The sequence below is a fragment of the Dendronephthya gigantea genome, unplaced genomic scaffold, assembly GCF_004324835.1.
Source record: "Dendronephthya gigantea isolate DGI-Jeju-01 unplaced genomic scaffold, DenGig_1.0 000427F, whole genome shotgun sequence".
NCBI lineage: Eukaryota > Metazoa > Cnidaria > Anthozoa > Malacalcyonacea > Nephtheidae > Dendronephthya > Dendronephthya gigantea.
In genome coordinates this window covers 28076-52138 of record NW_021163437.1, presented here as the reverse complement: position 1 = coordinate 52138, position 24063 = coordinate 28076, and the positions used below count along the sequence as shown (strand labels likewise).

General features: G+C 34.7%; 1 protein-coding gene across 1 annotated transcript; it reads right to left on the bottom strand.

Annotated features, from left to right (window-relative positions):
- Positions 1-19820: 19820 nt before the first annotated feature.
- On the bottom strand, positions 19821-23353 carry LOC114543255 (uncharacterized protein K02A2.6-like). Its single transcript, XM_028562319.1, has 2 exons — positions 22949-23353; positions 19821-22844 (listed from the first exon to the last, which is right to left on the bottom strand). The coding sequence occupies exons 1-2, from the start codon at positions 23351-23353 to the stop codon at positions 19821-19823; spliced, it is 3429 nt and encodes a 1142-aa protein (XP_028418120.1).
- Positions 23354-24063: the final 710 nt, after the last annotated feature.

Below are 24063 nucleotides of genomic sequence, written 5' to 3'. Positions count from 1 at the left end.
ATGATGAATAATATGCTAAATATGATCAAGATCATCATAATTAAAATTATGGTTGCCATGGTAACCATCATTTATCATGAATAATATACTAAATATGATCAAGATCATCATAATGAAAAGTATGGTCGCATAGCAACCATAATTTATCATGAATAATATGCTAAATATGATCCAGATCATCATAATGGAAATTATGATTGCCATAGCAACCATCATTTATCATGAATAATATGCTAAATATCATCAAGATCATCATAATGAAAATTATGGTTGCCATGGTAACCATCATTTATCATGAATAATATGCTAAATATGATCAAGATCATCATAATGAAAATTATGGTTGCCATGGTAACCATCATTTATCATGAATAATATGCTAAAAAATATGATCAAGATCATCATAATGAAAATTATGGTTACCATATAAACCATCATTTATCATGAATATTATGCTAAATATGATGAAGATCATCATAATAAAAATTATAGTTGCTATGGTAACCATAATTTATCAATAATAATATGCTAAATATGATCAAGATCTTCATAATGAAAATTATGTTTGCCATGTTAACCATCATTTATCATGAATAATATACTAAATATGATCAAGATCATCATAATGAAAATTATGGTTACCATATAAACCATCATTTATCATGAATATTATGCTAAATATGATGAAGATCATCATAATGAAAATTATAGTTGCCATGGTAACCATAATTTATCATTAATAATATGCTAAATATGATCAGGATCATCATAATAAAAATTATGGTTGCTATGGTAACCATCATATATCATAAATAATACGCTAAATATTATCAAGATCATCATAAAGATCATCATGGTTGAAATTTCTACCATAACTTATTATGATTGATATGTTATGTTTGATTATTATCATCAAATTGATGATAATAATCAAATTGAATGATCACCAAATTGATGATAATGGTTGCCATGGCAACCATCATTTATCATGAATAATATGCTAAATATGATCAAGATCATCATAATAAAAATAATGGTTGCAATGGCAACCATCATTTATCATGAATAATATGCTAAATATAATCAAGACAATCATAACGAAAATTATGCTTGCCATGGTAATCATCATTTATCATTAATATATGCTAAATATGATCAAGATTATCATAATGAAAAATAATGTTCCCATGGTAACCATCATTTATCATGAATAATATTCTAAATATGATCAAGATCATTATAATGAAAATTATGGTTGCCATTGTAACCATCATTTATCTTGAATAATATTCTAAATATGATCAAGATCATCATAATGAAAATTATAGTTGCCATGGTAACCATCATTTATCATGAATAATATTCTAAATATGATCAAGATCATCATAATGAAAATTATGGTTGCCATGGTAACCATCATTTATCATGAATAATATGCTAAATATCATCAAGATCATCATAATGAAAATTATGGTTTCCATGGTAACCATCATTTATCATGAATAATATGCTAAATATGATCAAGATCATCATAATGAAAATTATGGTTGCCATTGTAACCATCATTTATCATGAATAATATGCTAAATATGATCAAGATCATCATAATGAAAATTATGGTTACCATATAAACCATCATTTATCATGAATAATATGATAAATATGATCAAGATCATCATAATGAAAAATATGGTTTCCATGGTAACCATCATTTATCGTGAATAATATGCTAAATATGATCAAAATCATCCAAATGAAAAATTATGGTTGCCTTGGTAACCATCATTTATCATGAATAATATGCTAAATGTGATCAAGATCATCATGATGAAAATTATAGTTGCCATGATAAACATCATTTATCCTAAATAATATGCTCATTATGATCAAGATTATCATAATGAAAATTATGGTTGCCATGGTAACCATCATTTATCATGAATAATATGCTAAATATGATCAAGATCATCATAATGAAAATTATAGTTGCCATCGTAACCATCATTTATCATGATTAATATGCTATATATGATCAAGATCTTCATAATGAAAATTATGGTTGCCATAGTAACAATCATTTATCATAGATAATATGCTAAATATGATCAAGATCATCATAATGAAAATTATGGTTACCATGGTAACCATCATTTATCATGAATATTATGCTAAATATGATGAAGATCATCATAATGAAAATTATGGTTGCCATGGTAACCATCATTTATCATTAATAATATGGTAAATATGATCAGGATCATTATTATGAAAATCATGGTTGCAATGGCAACCATCATTTATCATGAATAATATGCTAAATATGATCAAGATCATCATTATGAAAATTATGGTTGCCATGGTAACCATCATTTATCATGAATAATATGCTAAATATGATCAAGATCATCATAATGAATTTATGGTTGCCATGGTAACCATCATTTATCATGAATAGTATGCTAAATATGATCAAGATCATCATAATGAAAATTATGGTTGCCATGGTAACCATCATTTATCTTGAATAATATTCTAAATATGATCAAGATCATCATAATGAAAATTATGGTTGCCATGGTAACCATAATTTATCATGAATAATATGCTAATTATGATCAAAATCATCATAATGAAAATTTTGGCTCCCATGGTAACCATCATTTATCATGAATAATATGCTATATATGATCAAGATCATCATAAAGATCATCAAAATTAGCATATCAACCATAATTTATTATGATTGATATGTTAATTTTGATTATTATCATCAAATTGATGATAATAGTTGCCATGGCAACCATCATTTATCATGAATAATATGCTAAATATGATCAAGATCATCATAATGAAAATTATGGTTGCCACGGTAACCATCATTTATCGTGAATAATATGCTAAATATCATCAAGATCATCATAATGAAATATATGGTTGCCATCGTAACCATCATTTATCATGAATAATATGCCAAATATGATCAAGATCTTCATAATGAAAATTATGTTTGCCATGGTAACCATCATTTCTTATGAATAGTAGGCTAAATATGATCAAGATCATCATAAAAAATTATGGTTACCATATAAACCATCATTTATCATGAATATTATGCTAAATATGATGAAGATCATCATAATGAAAATTATAGTTGCTATAGTAACCATAATTTATCATTAATAATATGCTAAATATTATCAGGATCATAATAAAAATTATGGTTGCTATAGTAACCATCATATATCATGAATAATACGCTAAATATGATCAAGATCATCATAAAGATCATCATGGTTGAAATTTCTACCATAAATTATTATGATTGATATGTTAATTTTGATTATTATCATCAAATTGATGATAATAATCAAATTGAATGATCACCAAATTGATGATAATGGTTGCCATGGCAACCATCATTTATCATGAATAATATGCTAAATATGATCAAGATCATCATAATGAAAATCATGGTTGCAATAGCAACCATCATTTATCATGAATAATATGCTAAATATGATAAAAATCATCATAATGAAAATTATGGTTGTAATAGTAACCATCATTTATCATGAATAATATGCTAAATATGAAAAAGATCATCATAATGAAAATTATGGTTGCCATGGTAACCATCATTTATCATGAATAATATGCTAAATATGATCAAGATCATCATAATGAATTTATGGTTGCCATGGTAACCATCATTTATCATGAATAGTATGCTAAATATGATCAAGATCATCATAATGAAAATTATGGTTGCCATGGTAACCATCATTTATCTTGAATAATATTCTAAATATGATCAAGATCATCATAATGAAAATTATGGTTGCCATGGTAACCATAATTTATCATGAATAATATGCTAATTATGATCAAAATCATCATAATGAAAATTTTGGCTCCCATGGTAACCATCATTTATCATGAATAATATGCTATATATGATCAAGATCATCATAAAGATCATCAAAATTAGCATATCAACCATAATTTATTATGATTGATATGTTAATTTTGATTATTATCATCAAATTGATGATAATAGTTGCCATGGCAACCATCATTTATCATGAATAATATGCTAAATATGATCAAGATCATCATAATGAAAATTATGGTTGCCACGGTAACCATCATTTATCGTGAATAATATGCTAAATATCATCAAGATCATCATAATGAAATATATGGTTGCCATCGTAACCATCATTTATCATGAATAATATGCCAAATATGATCAAGATCTTCATAATGAAAATTATGTTTGCCATGGTAACCATCATTTCTTATGAATAGTAGGCTAAATATGATCAAGATCATCATAATGAAAATTATGGTTACCATATAAACCATCATTTATCATGAATATTATGCTAAATATGATGAAGATCATCATAATGAAAATTATAGTTGCTATAGTAACCATAATTTATCATTAATAATATGCTAAATATTATCAGGATCATCATAATAAAAATTATGGTTGCTATAGTAACCATCATATATCATGAATAATACGCTAAATATGATCAAGATCATCATAAAGATCATCATGGTTGAAATTTCTACCATAAATTATTATGATTGATATGTTAATTTTGATTATTATCATCAAATTGATGATAATAATCAAATTGAATGATCACCAAATTGATGATAATGGTTGCCATGGCAACCATCATTTATCATGAATAATATGCTAAATATGATCAAGATCATCATAATGAAAATCATGGTTGCAATAGCAACCATCATTTATCATGAATAATATGCTAAATATGATAAAAATCATCATAATGAAAATTATGGTTGTAATAGTAACCATCATTTATCATGAATAATATGCTAAATATGAAAAAGATCATCATAATGAAAATTATGGTTGCAATGGTAACCATCATTTATCATGAATAATATGCTAAATATGATCAAGATCATCATAATGAAAAGTATGGTTGCCATAGCAACCATAATTTATCATGAATAATATGCTAAATATGATTCAGATCATCATAATGGAAATTATGATTGCAATGGCAACCATCATTTATCATGAATAATATGCTAAATATGATCACGATCATCATAATGAAAATTATGGTTGCCATGGTAACCACCATTGATCATGAATAATATGCTAAATATGATCAAGATCATCATAAAGATCATCATAGTTGAAATTGCAACCATAATTTATAATGATTGATATGTCAATTTTGATCATTATAATCAAAATGATGATAATGGTTGCCATAGCAACCATCATTTATCATGAATAATATGCTAAATATGATCAAGATCATCATAATGAAAATTATGATTGCCATGGTAACCATCATTTATCAAGAATAATATGCTAAATATGATCAAGATCATCATAATAATCATCAGTGTTGAAATTGCAACCATAATTTATTATGATTGATATGTTAATCTTGATCATTATCATCAAAATGATGATAATGGTTCCCATGGCAACCATCATTTATCATGAATAATATGCTAAATATGATCAAGATCATCATAATGAAAATTATGGTTGCCATGGTAACCATCATTTATCAAGAATAATATGCTAAATATGATCAAGATCATCATAATGATTATCATGTTGGCAATTGCAAATATAATTTATTATGATTAATATGGTAATTTTGATCATTATCATCAAAATTTTGATAATGGTTCCAATGGCAACCATCATTGATCCGGAATAATATGCTAAATATTATCAAGGTCATCATATTGAAAATTATGGTTGCCATGGTAACCATCATTTATCATGAATAATTTGCTAAATATGATCAAGATCATCATAATGATCATCATGGTTGAAATTGCAACCATAATTTATTATGATATATATGTAATATTGATCATTATCATCAAAGTGATGATAATGGTTGCCATGGCAACCATCATTTATCATGAATAATATGCTAAATATGATCAAGATCATTATAATGAAAATTATGGTTGCCATGCATTTCAAACTCTCGATATACAAATAGTCTATATCGCGTTACAAGCGAGGATACCCCCTGAAGTGCACAATACAAACTCGTCCAAAATAAGCGCTTTTTTGTTTTTGTGTCTTAGAAACTGAAGCTATCTTTTACTTACACACGGATTAATATATTCAGACCTATGCCACACATTACTTTATTGTTTTTAGTAAAGATTCGTCGTATCCTGGAGTCGGACTTTGGGGTTTGAATGTTGCGGGCTATATAAGAATATTGGTCAAAAATCGCCGTTTAGAGCGGAAGTAGCGGGAAAATTCCTCCTACTGCTTCCACTATACAATATTTCTTTTCCTTACATTCGAAATTGAAATCTACATGTTTTGGCGCGTATTTTCATATGAATTTCGTACATATTTTACGTGAATTAGCTTTGGACCGATGACCATGAACTATAGGTATTTTGCGACATTGGTCGGCATTTGCATATGTTGTTCACACATTAATTAATGTAGTCTCTGCTGTTGGTGATGTGAACACAATCAGAATGGAGGCCCGCCGTTTACTTACGAGATAGGCAGGCAAAAGAATTTTATATTTTCACCTTGTATGCTTTAATATAGTACTGTTTAATACCACAGTTGTGTATAATTTGACAAATTTTAAGCCTGACAAATGCTGTCCAAATATATACTGTAAATAGCGTCAGCAATAACCTACGCTGCTACAGTACACATTAATGATTTTCTCATTAATATATTGTGTATATATTATATAATATGCTGGAATGAGGGATATTAATATCGTTCACATCGGCTACCTGCGCGTGTAAGGGCAAATTTTAATCAAAAGGGTTTATTGTTATTATCGGCTCTATCATTTATATTAACGCGGCGGCCAAAACACGAGGCTTTTCATGCTCAAGAAACGGGAAATATATTATCTTTGCCATAGCCCATAGGGTCGCCAACGAACCGCAAATTCGTGGACAAAACGTTGAGGTTTGCATAATGTGCGCTTTGGTCTAGACACCATATTCTTTTACAAAGCGCGCGCAGTTTGTAACAGAAAAAAACTGGGCACTAGTTGGAGCAAATGTTCATCTCAATAAAGAAATAGTTTAATATGATAACCATCATTTATCATGAATAATATGCTAAATATGATCAAGATCATCATAATGAATATTATGGTTGCCATGGCAACCATAATTTATAATGATTGATATGTCAATTTTGATCACTATCATCAAAATGATGATAATGGTTGCCATAGCAACCATCATTTATCATGAATAATATGCTAAATATGATCAAGATCATAATAATGAAAATTATGATTGCCATGGTAACCATCATTTATCAAGAATAATATGATAAATATGATCAAGATCATCATAATAATCATCAGTGCTGAAATTGCAACCATAATTTATTATGATTGATATGTTAATCTTGATCATTATCATCAAAATGATGATAATGGTTGCCATGGCAACCATCATTTATCATGAATAATATGCTAAATATGATCAAGATCATAATAATGAAAATTATGATTGCCATGGTAACCATCATTTAACAAGAATAATATGATAAATATGATCAAGATCATCATAATAATCATCAGTGCTGAAATTGCAACCATAATTTATTATGATTGATATGTTAATCTTAATCATTATCATCAAAATGATGATAATGGTTGCCATGGCAACCATCATTTATCATGAATAATATGCTAAATATGATCAAGATCATCCTAATGAAAATTATGGTTGCTATGATAACCATCATTTATCATAAATAATATGCTAAATATGATCAAGATCATCATAATGAAAATTATGGTTGCCATGGCAACCATAATTGATAATGAATAATATGCTAAATATGATCAAGATCATCATAATGAAAATTATGGTTGCCATGGTAACCATCATTTATCATGAATAATATGCTAGATATGATCAAGATCATTATAATGAAAATTATGGTTGCCATGGTAATCATAATTTATCATGAATAATATGCTAAATATGATCAAGATCATCATAAAGATCATCATGGTTGAAATTGCAACCATAATTTATTATGATTGATATGTTAATTTTGATCATTATCATCAAAATGATGATCTTCTTCCATAATTTTCATTATGATGATCTTCATCATATTTAGCATATTATTCATGATAAATGAGGGTTACTATGGCAACCATAATTTTCATTAAGATGATCTTGATCATATTTAGCATATTATTCATGATAAATGATGGTTACCATGGCAACCATAATTTTTATTATGATGATCTTGATAATATTTAGCATATTATTCATGATAAATGATGGTTGATATGGCAACCATTATCATCATTTTGATGATAATGATTAAAATTAACATATCAATCATAAATTATGGTTGCAATTTCAACCATGATGATCATTATGATGATCTTGATCATATTTAGCATATTATTGATGATAAATGATGGTTACCATGGCAACCATAATTTTCATTATGATGATCTTGATCATTTTTAGCATCTTATTTATGATAAATGATGGTTGCCATGGCAACCATTATCATCATTTTGATGATAATAATCAAAATTAACATATCAATCATAATAAATGATGGTTTTAATTTCAACTATGATTATCATTATGATGATCTTGATCATATAGTAATAGTAAGTTTGGTCTTTCCATCTTTGATATTTTTTATATCGTTGGTTTTCTTTTTAATTTTCGTCCTTAAATAAATGGATCGGTCTTACATTGCGATTTATTTTACAGTACTTTGAGCCAAATTTATTATTTTTCGAAGGTTTTAAAGTATAGTTTCACTAAGCGAACTTAATGACAAATCGCTTAAAATTATTAAAAAAATTTAAAATGCAGTACGCTTGATCTTTGATAACTTCTGTATCGTTGCTTTTCTCGTTTCCGCCTCTACATGACGAATGACTTCATGCAGAGATAGCTTTTGCAGTCGAATACAGTTCTTGGCAACGGAGGCTATTTGTGGTACTGATAACATGTTGTCGAGTAATTTTGCTATGGAGGTTTTAAACGAATTGAGAAGTGTAATGTCGATTTTCTGCGCCAAGGTAAATTTAATATTCACCTTCAGTTCATGTTTCGATTTTTAAACTATTCTCCGATGATACTATAAGTTAATATAAACTATAAACCGAACGATAACATAAGCTGTATATTTCACTTGGACTTTGAAGCTGCCTTCATTAGCATTCATTTATATTCGCCCGTCGCCGGTCAAAAGTCATAAAATTATATTAATATTTAGAATTTGGAGTCGTTAATATTCTCATCTGTTGTATTGTTTATTCATATAAACAATACTGGTGTGATATATCTGTATTATTTAAAAATGTGATAGATTTTGAATACGAATATTTGTAAAATCATGTTATATGTCTGTATGTTTATATTTATATGCCTTCACCACAGAAATAATATCCAGACATAATGTTTATTAATAGAATCATACTAGCATACTATTGGAAATGCTGAAATTTGATTGCCTGCTCTACTCGCTATCTAATTGTTGATAGATAGCGAGTAGCGAAACAGTCGCATTTCTTGCGGGTTAGGTTAAAATGCGGAAGCGGATGCGGAACGGATCAACGGAACGAAACGGATATGGGGTTAAAATGCGGACGGATATAGGGTTAAAATACGGAACGGATATGGGGTTAAAATGCGGAACGGATATGGGGTTAAAATGCGGAACGGATATGGGGTTAAAATGCGGAATGGATATGGGGTTAAAATGCGGAACGGATATAGGGTTAAAATGCGGACGGATATGGGGGTAAAATGCGGAACGGATATGGGGGAACAGGATGGAGATAAATTAATTCATGGAACATCTTAGAACATCCCTTTAATTTCAAACATAAAAAGAATACAAATATAAATTACTCTCAGCAATCACTTTCGCATTTCAGTAATCACTTTATAAAAACTTATCATTCTCATAAGGCAGTTCAACCATACGAAGCCTATGTACACATTTGAACACAGTCAGTTGACAGAACGTAGAAACAGCAAATGTAAGTAATTCGATCATGCATTAAAACGTTGCGAAACGGCGGTTCTCTGATCAATAGATCCGGAAGTCGACAAAGAGTGGACAAAGTCTGGGGGCTACAGCAATTTTTAGTTTTGTACTTTACTCTAAGTATTTTGCAGTAAAATTAATGGCTATCCTGTATGGTTGAAATGCAAATTAGTATACACGCGACACTCATGATGTTGCAAATTCGAAACGAAACCCTAAATATTCATATTCCAGGGGAATTAGTCAATCCTTTACAATAAAATTAATGTCCATAATGTATAGTTGAAATGCAGAATAGTTATACACGCGACACTCATCATGTCGGAAATTCGAAACAAAACACAACAAAAATTGATATTCCAGGGTAATTAGTCAATCCTGATAATGTTAAAACCGCATACCAAACTGCTTCAAATATGTGATGTGCTCAGGCAATAGATGTGGTGCAAGTGCTGCCACACAATATGAATAATATGCTAATCGCCCGTGTATATTTTCGAGTAAATATTGACGAGTAAAAAAAAATGAAATAATATTATATCATGTGATCATGATTTTTGAACCTTTTCCTCTATATATTTAAAGAATGCAGGAGGACATTCGTGTGGGAGATATTGCTTTTCCTTTGCATTCCAAGAATCTTTAACCTCGTCTAACTTCTGCCTAAAATCGTCTGCATCTTTTGCGTCAACTAGGCCTGTACAAGTATAGTTATAAGGGTAATTTTCCACTGTTGTTGTTTAAAAATATTAACGTGAAGAATGAATAAGGTATAAAATAAAGACCAAGCAATATACCTTGCTTCCAAACATCCCCAATGCGACGCCCAAATATATCAGCCAGATATTCCTTCTGTATCTGCTCCGGAATATTAGATGATCTCAACTTTTCTTTACAATTTTCGCGAAAATGAATGAAGCATCTTAAAGATAAGGCGTGAGGAAAACTGACACCCAATGCTTTATACAATTCCTCTTCTCCATCTGTCCCATACGCCAAAATGCCGCAAACGTTCTTGTTCAGGCTCACTAATTTGCTAAAGAATTGGTTATAGGCGTCAAAAGTCTTCGTTTGACTGAGTAGCAATGGTCCAATCATAACCGGGTGAAGACCACTTTTCCGGTCAACGACTTTTAAATTCCGGAATGAGGTAACAGTGACATTAAAATGGCCGAGATTAAATGTTGGATCGACGCCAAATACAGAAAACTGAGCAGGATCACTACAAAACGCCGCCAGATCGTTTAATTGCCAGTCAAACGCTAAGATACATCTAAGTTCCGGAGTGCAGGTAACTTCTCGGATAAATGGCGAAACATTACGCTCAATTTGCTGACGCTTACATTGATCCAGTAGGATGACTAGGTAATCATCCTTGTCTATGGTACGGCAATCCAGATTCTTGTGTCTCATATACTTCGCCTGTGCCCGATTCCTTGGGAGATCGCTTATTGAAGATGCCCCCATTATACTGCCGTTCTTTTTTTGAACTGCATGATATGCTGCTTTTGGTGCGCTCTTGGTGGCTTCGTTCTCTAGCATATTCATCGTACTTTCCTTTGTTCGTACATATCCAATCGAATTTAGTTTCTTGCAGTTTCCAGGCTTGGCAGGTATTACCTCGTGTTCAATGCCATCAAATATATATTGAACGAATACCGGGCCTCGCTGACCTAAACATATGTAATGAATAGTAAAGTATAAAATAAACCTGACTTAATTATAGGTGCTAAAAATTACTTCCTCGTCCAAGTTAGCGGGGAACATTATAACTCACCTTCTAAGTATGAAACAATTTTTCTTAAGTCATTCGACGATTTGTTCTTGTAATATGTTCTTTTAATGACGTACTGCTTTACGTCATCCTGCGTTAAACTGTCACTGTCAAGATAAAATACTGATTCACCCTGCATTGCCAAATGAAAATACTGAACACCATTGTTTTTCCATGACCCCATATCGTCTGATTTCCAGTCATCAGCGGACTTCAATGAATCCTTATCGATCAAAAAGCAAACATTATGGGCAATATTATTTGGGACTGACGAACAAGTTGTGCGGCTATCACATGGTTTTAATAAGACTTCCAGTATCTCAACGGGTGTCTTAATCTTGTTGGCCCATTCAAAAGCAGGTAATGCAGACTTCCCGTGATAGAATTCAGCAGCATTTCTATTGAAAAAAAGTATTTTTTATGACTATGTTAAAGCAAGAAAAGGTACAATTAAATGAGACGAGTCAACCGAGTCTAAGCATTGGCGCCCCAAAATTTCGCGGTAATTTTTGATAAACGTTTTCGGTAATTTGTCAATATAATGTGGTAATATATTACTGCATTATGTTGACAAATTCTAGTAAAATTTTGGGCTGCCTATAGCCAAAGTGAATAATTGTTTTAATTACGAATAATTACGAAGGTAATTTACTAAAAAAGCGGATCTGTTGTAGAAAATACTTATTTTACAAACAGACAAAAATATCTAGCAGGACTATGGCAAATCTTTTATTATTTTATAATAAAAGAAGATTAAAGCAACTCTATAGTTCCAGTTGCTAATTCATACCTCTGCTTTTGTAATTTTTCCCCTAAAAAAGTCAGATGCTCTGACATAACATGTATTATGCTATTTCACCTATTTGCCTAGATTATGCATGTACAAAAGTATTACTGTTATTTTACGGTTTCCAAATTAACACTGCAATAAACCTACAACTGAATGACGTGATTACGTCACAGATGGATGAGGTCATCGCATTTTATAACTTTTTTGAAATGATAAAAATCTTCTTCTATTTATAAAAGAAAAAAGATTTTTTCGCAAAATCAAGTTAAAAAGCGTTCTACATGCAAAGTAGTTCTTAACTTGAAAACAATTTTAGGCCTAATTTTTTCACTTTTTTGTGCTTTTAGGTACAGTATTTTCATCTGTCACGTTTGCAAAAACAACTCGCCGCCATTTTGAAAAATCCGCTTAGGTGATTGTCGCGTAATATTCCAAGGTCACTCGACCAATCAGAGGCCAGAATTTTCAATATTAACCTTTGTAATTATAAATATGTACCTTTTTTATTTGAAGGTGGACTGTGGCAGGAGTCATATTCGGCATCTGTATTATCCATTACGACCTTTCTTCTAAAAGTTTATAATTGCTACTGTTTATAATTTGGAAAGCTAAGCAACACTACGAAATTTTAAATTTAACATTTTGAGTTATCTTGCATACTTTCGGGCGTCTGAATCAGAGTCATCGGCAGATTCATCAGACAAACAAATCAATTTAGCCTTGAAAGAAGTTTAAATCCAATTATATATATATCACAAGGAAAATTCATTTTATACTTCCGAAAGACAATCGTGTGTTTACCAGCGTTGAGGGAAATGACAATGTTGGCAGTGACGATGTTCGGTTGTTCGAGCTGCGCAAGAAAGATTAAATTTTTAGAATATAAGTAAATGTTTTTGGAGGTAGCTACACGACTTATTAGTACCTATGCAAACAAATTGATATTGTCAATAACACCATTCAAAATTGCAGGTTACAATTAGCACAGTTAGATAGAAATCTACTGAATAAGCAATCAAATATATACCTGTTTTTAGAAATTGGGAAATCGTTTATCAGGTTTTAAAACTTTTCATGAGAAGAAAGGTCAATATTCTAAACAAAACAAAATATTAATTTTGTATTCTACACTTTTCTACAATATCATACACTGCAGATATAAATCACAAATTTTGACGGAATATCTTCAATTATGTCGTTGCAGTTGGTACTCCTAATCGGAACCTGTTTTTTATGAGTATTAATCCTTTCTTCACTCTTCTCACCAGAAATAGTATCCAATAAGTTATCATCAGATTCATCAGACAACGAAATCAAAATAATCTAGATCAATTTTATATAAGCTAAGATACAATTTTATAACTAAATAATTGATACCACAGATGAGCTAATCACAAATTTTTGAGTTTTGCGTTGAGGGAAACGAAAGTGGTGTTTGTTGTTTTTCAAAATGTGCCGTTGGAGATGGTATGCACACTTCACCTCGGCCGTTTAAACTGCGTAGGAAGGACATTTTTTTAAATTCGTTAAAAAATTTACACACGAGCTTAGGCTTTCATATAAACATAGTTTTATGTATATCATATATTATTGCATATAATAATATATACCTATTTTTGGAAATTAGGAAATCTTTTCTCAGGTTTTGAAACTGATTGTCGTGAGAAGAACAATTAACATTCTAAGCAAAAGCATATTTTAATATCGTGTTCACTCGATTCTAATGACATCAATTTAACTCTTTTGTCAAACTACAGTTACTACTTACCATATTTGACGGAATATCTTCAATCACATCATTGCTGTTAGTACTCGCAATCAGGGCCTGTTTCCTATATTATTATATTAATATTTATTATTTTACATGGCAAGCGTCATTTCCGGTTAAATAGAGCTCAGTGATTGGCTGAGAAGAATTTTCACGGTCCATTACTTTCCCGTAATGGACTGGCACTTTCCCGAAAAAACCAGCGTTACCGGCGATCCATTTACGAGATGAAAAACAGACAGATAAATTCCGAATGAAAAAGGCCCAAATGAATACTCGAAAGAAATTTTAATTGCTTTTGATTGTATAAATTAATAAGACGTCTCTGGACTGTTTTGGTAAACTAAATAATTCAATATTTATTGTTTTTATCAAATGCGTACCAGGCTACTAATACGCATTTTTTTTTTGCCATATGCCATATAATAAACTTTTTATTAACCTCGCTTGCTCGGTCTTTACCGAGAAATATCGGATCTCGATCTTTTTGTACAAACCTCGCTCTTTGAGCTCGGTCTGTTCAAAAAGACCTCAGTCGGATATTTCGCAGTAAAGACCTCGCTCTTGGTTAATAAGAAGTTATTAGTATTCTTTTCCTCTGATTCGTCCAATTAAATAATTTAATGAGTTGAATGAGAAATTTCAAAGTCATCATAGTGAATTGATAAGATAAATGAGAGAAAAATACCTTGATTTTTCTGTCTTCATAACAGAGAGGGATTGTGGGCCATTCTGTACGCCAGCGCTTTCTAGCCTTTTCCACAGCCACGAGCAGGCGGATGTTGACGCCACTTCTGGTGGCCCATGGAATATTTTCACCATGCCTGTTTCCATTCCACCACAATCTTCTGGAACAGCGTGTGTATCCAAAATAAATAGGCTATCCAAAATAAAACCAAGAAGTAGAGTGTATGGTTCACATGTATATAGCGCGACGAGTGTTTCTCCTGGATTTTTCATGAGTTCTTCAATCTTTTTGGCCAGCTTTGCCTTGCCTTCATCTGAAAATACACCGAACGCGTATGGTAACTCTTCGGTAAATGTATAGTCGGATGAAAGCAATTTAGCGTTTTTCAATAATGTGTATGCTTCCATAACATCATAGGTCAATGAGATCTGGCGGATATTATTTATATCTTCAGGAAGAGTTAAGATAACACTTTCAGATATCTCAGCAACATCTTTCCATAAATTTGTCGCAGCGGTAACATTTGCTCGTAAATGCTATCAGCAATTTTTAAGCAAAGAAACGTGCAACTATTAGTGGCATCGCCTGATGTTACATACGAGTTTAGCTGATTGATTTCTTCTTGGTCAAGCACAAAACCTGCTTGTATTTGGTTTGCTGCAAGCTTGTTACATTGTTCAAAAAATGAGGCTTGGCTAACCTTAAGATGTATTTCACCGTCTGAGCCTGAGGCATCTTCAGAACTTCTTTTAGCATTTAATGGTGACTTTCGTAAATGTAACCTTTGAACAATGTCCTCGATATTGGGCCTATCCGTTTGCTCAAAAACAGTACACGACTTATAAATTTCGAGCAATTCTTTCCATTCTTCGCTTTGCTTCCTGCTATACTTCTCTTGTGGTATCGGTTTTGAACGACACTCCATCATCTTTTCTAAACACACAACAGCGCTCTTGATATTCCCTTCCATTTGGATGTTTAACTCGTAATGATGTTTCAAACCTGGGTTAATGATACAAAACACGACCATTCCAAACGACCACAAGTCGGCTTTTTGCAAAAACGGTAGTGAGGCTTTTCTGACAGACGAGTTTTTGACTAAGATTTCCGGTGCCATAAAAACTGGTGTGCCTCTACTGATCCTACTTGTTTTGCTGGTTATGATGGTATTGGTTTGAACTTCTCGTGATCGACTCTCACCAAAGTCGGTTAACTTGCACACTAGAGGTGATGTTAAACTTTCTCTTTCGATATCATTTTGGTCTGTCATGCCACTGTAATGTTGGTTCGAGACAAGAACATTTGCCGGCTTTAAATCTCGGTGGGCAAGTCCTTTGACGTAAAGGTATTGGACTCCAAGTGCCACATCTTCCACAGCCCGATTAAACACTTTTTCCGAAACGTGTTTACAGTCGGATTTGTCAAAATGACACAGTAGTTCCGCAAGAGAACTCCCCTGCAGGTCTATCCCAAAAGGCTTGAAATCGAACTGGACAAACTCTAGAAGTAATGCGTAATTATCCTTATAGATACCTTTAAATCCTACGATGTTTGGATGTCGTAAACTGTTTAAAAGTTTTGCCTCTTTCAGTAAGATTTTGGCGTCTATTTGATCACTTCCTTAAAACTTTTTCACAGCCACCTTTTCTCTACTTTGTGGTAATTCCGCTGTAAAAACGGAGGAAAACCCTCCTCGTCCAATCTCATATTTGTTCAAAAGCGCTCGAAATGAAAAGCTCGGGAAGTTCACGTCTTCAAATGCTGCAGAAGTGCTAACATTTTCCACAGCCTGAGCTCTTGGTGTAAAGCCACCAAAAAGGGACATCCTGACGACTAGCGTGTTTCCACAACGTACAAAATAATACAATTGAATGAGCAAAAAATAGAAGTATTTAGTTTCATTTTCGAAATGCAGTCTTCCACATTTAAAATTTGTTATTTCATTTTCAAAAAATTTCAAAAATTTTCAAAAACATACAGGCATAAAAAATATCCTGTGTCGGGCGAAAATTGTGGCAAAAATAGCCAAACTTAAAGACAAAATTCCCCAAAGTGTCGGTGATTCGGTCAAATATGGAAATCGGAAACAGTAATCCCTTTGCTCCTGCTTCTTTATGTAGCGGAAATTTGTTTTGCGCATTTGCGGGAAGTTTAGGACTTTTCTGTTATTTGTGGTGTCAGGTTTTTAGAAAAATAAAAAGATATCGTGTTTAGATGTTCAATGCGGTGTTGATTTTATAGATAAATATCCAGCGAAAAAGTGGTACAAATATGTAAAATTTAATATCCTTTTACAGCGAACATAACAAGAACGTTTTATATACGTAACATGCGCCTGCTATATGTGCGTCCATCTAATAGTTAACATATACTTTATATAATCATGCAATAATGTTGAGTGTCTATATTCAACACTCCCACTCACTCAGCATTTACTAATTACTACACTTGTACAAGTCCGAGTCTTGCTCGAAGACATTCAAACTGTTCTCGTGTTAAAGGCTTCGTGAAGATATCAGCAACCATTTCTTGAGTAGGACAATACTTAAGTTCGATTGTTTTATCTTGTACTTTCTCTCGTACAAAGTGGAATTTAATGTCAATATGTTTGGTGCGCTTGTGCAGAACAGGGTTTCTTGACATTGCGATTGTCCCTTGATTATCTTCGTGAAGGATTGTTGGACTTGAACAATCTAGTTGCAGATCTTTGCTCAGTTGTCGTAACCATACACTTTCTTGTGTTGCCAGGCATAAGGCGATATATTTGGCCTCAGCAGTTGAAAGTGCAACGGTGGGTTGTTTCTGGTTTGCCCAACTAATGGCACCGTTGGACATTAGAAACACATTTCCTGAAGTTGATCTTCAATCTTCTGAGTCTGCGGCCCAGTCGGCATCGGAATACCCTTCCATGTTTTTGTCACTCGTTTCGTGTTGCAGCTGAAATCTAATTGTTCCTTGCAGGTATCGAAATACTCGCTTAACAGCGGTAAGGTGCGCTTCGTTTGGAGACGAGTTAAACTTTGCCAGAGTACCAACTGCGTGAGCGATGTCTGGTCGTGTTGCAATAGCCGCGAAATTAAGCTTCCCACCATCGATTGATAAATAACCGGATCTACAGATTTGCTGATACCATCATCTTTGACCAACTTCACGTTCACGTCCATCGGAGTTGATACAGGTTTACAATCTTGTAAGTTGTACTTGTTTAATATCTTGTGGATATACTGTCCTTGGCTTATTTGCAGAACACGGTCCAGTGATTTGATGTTTACTCCAAGACAGTAATGTAGTTTGCCCATATCTTTCATCTTGAAACGGGCAGCGAGACCCGCCTTTAAGTCGATCATTTCTTGATCGCTTTCGGTTAGAAGTATTAAGTCATCAACGTGCACAGCAACTACGGTCAGTTCACAATCGACTTTGCGAATAAACACACATGGATCGGCTGTGCTTTGCTCAAATTCCTGGGATAGCATAAATTCATTGAATGACTTATTCCAGCATCGTGGACTCTGTTTAAGTCCATAAAGAGATTTCTTAAGATGGCATACCAGGTGTTCTTTTCCTTGTACAACATAACCTTCAGGCTGCTCCATATAAATATCTTCTTCAAGTGTCCCGTTCAGAAAAGCCGTGACAACATCCATTTGATGGACAAACATATTTCTAGAGACAGCAAAGGCCAAAATAGTTCGGATAGATGTAAACCGAACCACAGGTGAAAATGTTTCATCAAATTCAATCCCGGACTTCTGAAGAAAACCTTTCGCTACGTCCTTTGAACCGTTCAATCTTCCCATTTTCATCATGTTTGACTTTAAATACCCATCTAAAGGTAATTGTTTTTCTTCCTGGTGGCAATTCTACAAGTTCCCAGGTCTCATTTTCCATTAGGGATTTGTATTCAGAATCAGTAGCTGTCTTCCAGTGTACACCGTAGTCACTTTCGAGTGCTTTTTTCAATGTTGTCGGTTCTTCAACTTCTGTTACATAGAGGGCTGTATGCTTCGCTCTTGCAATACTAGCATATTCATCGTGATAATAAACAGGCGGTTTTCTCTCTCTTGTTGAGCACCTGATGTCAGTTGGTTCATACGCTCGGCGATGCCGTTTTGCTGTGGTGAGTAGGGTACAGTTGTCTCGTGATGGATGCCCTTTTCTTTGAGGAAATTTTTGAATTCAGTCGACATATATTCACCTCCGTTATCTGTCCGCAAAGTTTTAATTTTGCAGTCCGCTTGATTTGTAACAACTGCTTCCCATTCTTTGAACTTATCTAGGACTTCTGATTTGTGTGCAATGGGATAAACGGTTACACACCTCGAATAGTCATTAATGAACGTCACGAAATACCCAGCACCACCAAAACTTTCAATCTTCATAGGTCCAACAACATCACTATGGACAAGCTCCAATCGTTTCTTTGATTGTACTTCTCCCACTGGTTTGAAGGGTGCTCGATGAGATTTACCTTCGGCACAGGCTTCGCAAAAGTCCAGTTTCCCAGATCCCAGCATGTCAGTGCCTGTCACAATCTGTTTTAAAACCATCAACTTCATCTGTCCTGCATTCAAGTGAGCCATCCTTTGATGCCACAGCTTAAATTTATTAGTTGATCCTTCTGCAACTGACGCCTGTTCTTCTTGTCTTTCTTTTTTTATTCGCATCACGATCCCTAACCGGCTTGTCATCGACTGCTGGCGGTGGAAGCTCAGCCAGGCGCACTCTGTACCGTCGTTGCTAAAACAGAAGATTAGCTGGACTTTCGCCCGTTGTGGAGTGTGGAGTCGCTCGATAACTCCTTAGAAATGTGTATAGTTCCTGTTTCCACGACTTACGTTCGATGACTGCCGTACGTGTAACTTTTTTGACCATACGATTAAAATTTTCCACTAAACCATTGGCCCGTGGATGTCTGGGAGTAATGGACTGGTGCTTAATTCCCATAAGACGACAATAGTCGTTAAACGCCTTAGACGTGAAAGGTGGCCCGTTATTTGTTTTAATACTGATGGGAATTCCAAATGAGGATAAGATGCGATCGAGCTTCGGCAACGTGGCTTTGGCAGACGTGGACGTAGTAATATCGATTTCAGGAAAACGAGAATACTCATCAATAACCACTAACACGTATTCTCCCGATGGCATCGGGCCATAGAAATCCATAGACAAACACTCCCATGGACCGTTTGGTAGTGTTGTGGATTTAACCGGTTCTTGCGATGCCGTATGTACGGTTGCTTGACACCGAATACAAGTATTTATGCAGGATTCCACCTTCTTTTCCAACCTTGGAAACCACACTCGGGATCGTAAGAGCTGTTTGGTCTTAATTAGACCTTGGTGTCCTTCATGTGCGGTATTAATTACTTTCTTGTGCAACGACGTGGGCAGGACTATTCTCCGGCCTCGAATAATAACCCCATGCGCGATAGATAGCTCGCCAGCTACGCTCTGATAAGGTTGTAGATCTTTATCTTCTTTTCTAAAAACAGTTCCCTGTTGTAAATGTTCATAGACTTTGCTTAGGGCCCGATCTTTCATCGTCTCTCTCTGTATATCGTTAAGGCTTAAAGGCAATGGCACATCTCCTTCAACCACCCAGTGTACGTGAGATTCCAACTCTTTTGACGCAGCCAGATCTGCCTTGGTGGAATGTACCATAGACAGAGGCTGTCGCGAAGTATAATCAGATGGATTAAACTTGCCCGGGCGATATACAACTTTGAAGCTAAAACCTTGCAGCTTTAACCTCATTCTCTCCACACGGAATGGTCCTGGGCGTCGGGGATTATTATACAGACAGACCAATGGCTGGTGGTCTGTTACGACCGTAAACTCGTGACCCAACAAGTACAGCTGGTTTTTTAGACACCCAAACTGGATTGATAGAGATTCTCTCTCTATCTGGCCATACATTCTTTCCACGGGTGTAAGCGTTCTACTGTTATATGCAATTACCCTCGGCACTGTCTCCCCCGACTTATACTGAGCTAATATAGCACTCACGCCAACTGGAGATGCGTCACACACTACTTCCGTAGGGAGGCTAGGATCGTAGTAATTCAGCAAAGCATTTTCTTTTAAGCTTTCTTTGAGCTTGTCGAAACACTCTTGGTCTCCTTCTGTCCACACCCAATGAACATCTTTCTTTGTCAAAGAACGAAGAGGGTCAACGAGAGTCGCATAGTCCGGAATAAACTGTGCGGAATAGTTTGTCATTCCCAAGAATGACCGAAGTTGAGCTACATTCTTCGGGGGGCTGAGATGTTGTATGGCTTTCACTTTTTCTGGATCTGGGCGAATTCCATCCTTGGTGAAAACCAGTCCAAAAAATGTCAACTCGGACCTCTCGAACTCACACTTAGATCGCTTAAGTGTTAGGCCTGCCTCTCGAAGTCGCTGGAATGTCTCTGACAACGCTCTGTAGTGGTCTTGAATATCAACCCCTGTTACCAGGATGTCGTCGTGAATATTACGAACACCTTTAATTCCCGTGAGCAATTTACGAAGCTCTTCGTGAAAAATCTCTGGCGCAGAGTTGGTACCGAAGTTGAGACGGCGAAACCTACGGAGGCCTACATGTGTTGAGAACGTGGTAACCCCTCGGCTGTCCTCGTGGAGCTCCAGCTGATGAAAACCATTTGCCAAGTCCAGTTTCGAAAAGACCTTCGCACCATTGACATCATGCCGTAGATCTTCAATTGTCGGAATTACGTGCCTTACCCGTTTAATTGCTCGATTGGGCGCTCCCTTATCAACACACATGCGTATTTCATCAGTGCCATTTTTCGGCGTAATGACAATTGGCGAGACCCAATTTGTGGCTGTCTCGACTTTCTCGATAATTTCAGCTTTCTCCAAACGCTCTAGTTCAGCATCTAATTTTTCTCGCAGGTGAAAAGGAACTCTACGGTGCTTCTGTGCGACCAGTTGGACTTGTTCATCAATATGCAGCTTAACTTGTACCCCCTTCAATTTGCCTATTCCTTGAAACAAATCATCATATTCTGCCACCAATTGATCGACAGAGTTAACCGAGCCAGTTTGCCCTTGTGGTGTGGATACTCGAGCACCCTTTTCAGTTGCTGAAGCTCTGCCCCCATTCTGATTACCATTGACATTTACCTGATTAACAATTTTCAGAATTCCCAATGCTGTTGCTGATCCTGACCCCAGAAGTGACCCCGCATTTTGGGTGCCATGTACAACATAAATGTCGGCAACGTCATACCTCTCACTGTTAGATAACGTTGCCGTAAATTTGCCCAACAGTGGCAAAGGGTTTCTGGAGCCATATGCATAAAGTCGAGTGGTACACCTTGACAATTTTACTCTCTCTTTAATATGTGAAAATGTTTTTTCATCCATAATGTTGACATCAGCACCCGAGTCAACTTGAAAGCGCACCGGATGACTGTCAACTTTCACTGTCACATGTCTGCGACATTTCTTGCCACTTTTCACTGATGAAACCCGATAACTGTCATCATCAGTCTCACTGTCGTCCGACCCAGCAATGATTCTTACATTCTTCTTGTTTTTGCACATGCGTGCAAAATGCTTCTTTGTACCACACCGTCTACAATCTAACCCGTAAGATGGGCAGGAACGCCTTCCTTTTGGGTGTGGCCATGATCCACCACAGCTGAAACATACCTTGTCATTATCCTTTGGCTTCAACTGATCCTTGTTATCAGATTTAACAACAGCATCTTTTCGACCCACCTTTAGAACTCCTGGTTCACCTTCCATAGCTGTTGCCTGATGGTCAGCCAACTCGCACGTGCCGCCTTCAGTAGATTATCCAAACTTGGGTCTTCTCTTAGCGCCTTCCTTCTCAGCCGATCAGAGGTGCACTTCTGTACAATCTGATCTTTAATCTCCCGTGCAGTATCGTTAAACTGGCTTCGACTAGCAGCCTCACGAAGTCTAGTAACAAATTTATCGATAGACTCGTCTTCTGCCTGGGCTAGTTGTCTAAGGTTATATGTCTCAAAAGTAATGTTGATCTTTGGCTCAAAGTATGAATTTAACTTAGCTTTTAAATGTTGATACTCTTCATCTTCTTCACTCTCAAGTGTATAGTAAATATCGCACAATTGTGACCCACCATAATGTAATAGAAGCGCTTTCTGTCGCTTCTTATCTTCGATAGCCAGAGCTATAAACAAATTTTCCAACCGAGCTGTCCACTTTTTCCATTGTAATCCCAGTGACGAAGGTTCCAAACCTACATCAAAGGGTGGAAATTCTGGTAATGTAGTAGCCATACTTTCTTCGTCCAAAATAAATCACTCGTCGCCAATTTAATACTGTATAAACTTATCTACAAAACGCTTTCTGTATCAATACATGAGCATGTGTTTGCCGCCATCTTATTTTCCCCTTTTCTCTCTCGATCCCTCGTTACCCTTAAATATCCATACCTATCTGTGACGTCCTTATTAACGCTGAACACTACATTTTGCAACATTGAATCCAACAGCAAAAACATTGGCACCACTTCCATCATCCTTACCACTGTCCCCATCAGCAGGAGAAGCATTATGCTTTGATTTATCAAATTTCCCTTGATTTTCATTACGTCTATGCTGTTTCTTCCTCCTGTTCTGAGCGCAATTTCGAATAAGGTGACCTTCCTCGCCACATCCATAACACTTGACAGGCTTTCGATCAGACTTGTTGTGTTGTAGCGCAGATTGGCCATCACTACTTCCACTACCACTAGCATGGCTTTTGCTTTGCTTGCGTTTTTCTGCTTCATTTAACAATGCTGCATGCAGTTGACTCAGGTTTAATTCATCTCCTTTTGCAGTCAGTGCCGTAACCAAAGTGTTATATGAACCTGGCAGGCTTAAAAGTAGAGCGACTATGTGTTCATCCTCCGGTATTGTAGCTTTGATAGCAGCTAGTTGATCAGTGATCACTTTCATTTTTCGCAATTAAGTGTTCATCAAGATGGTCTGATTCTTTCATCTTT

Coding starts and splice junctions, on each gene's coding strand:
- LOC114543255 (XM_028562319.1), bottom strand. CDS start 23,353: ATGGCTACTACATTACCAGAATTTCCACCCTTTGATGTAGGTTTGGAA. Junction 22,845..22,948: donor GGGAGATTAAAGATCAGATT/GTACAGAAGTGC, acceptor GCTGACCATCAG/GCAACAGCTATGGAAGGTGA.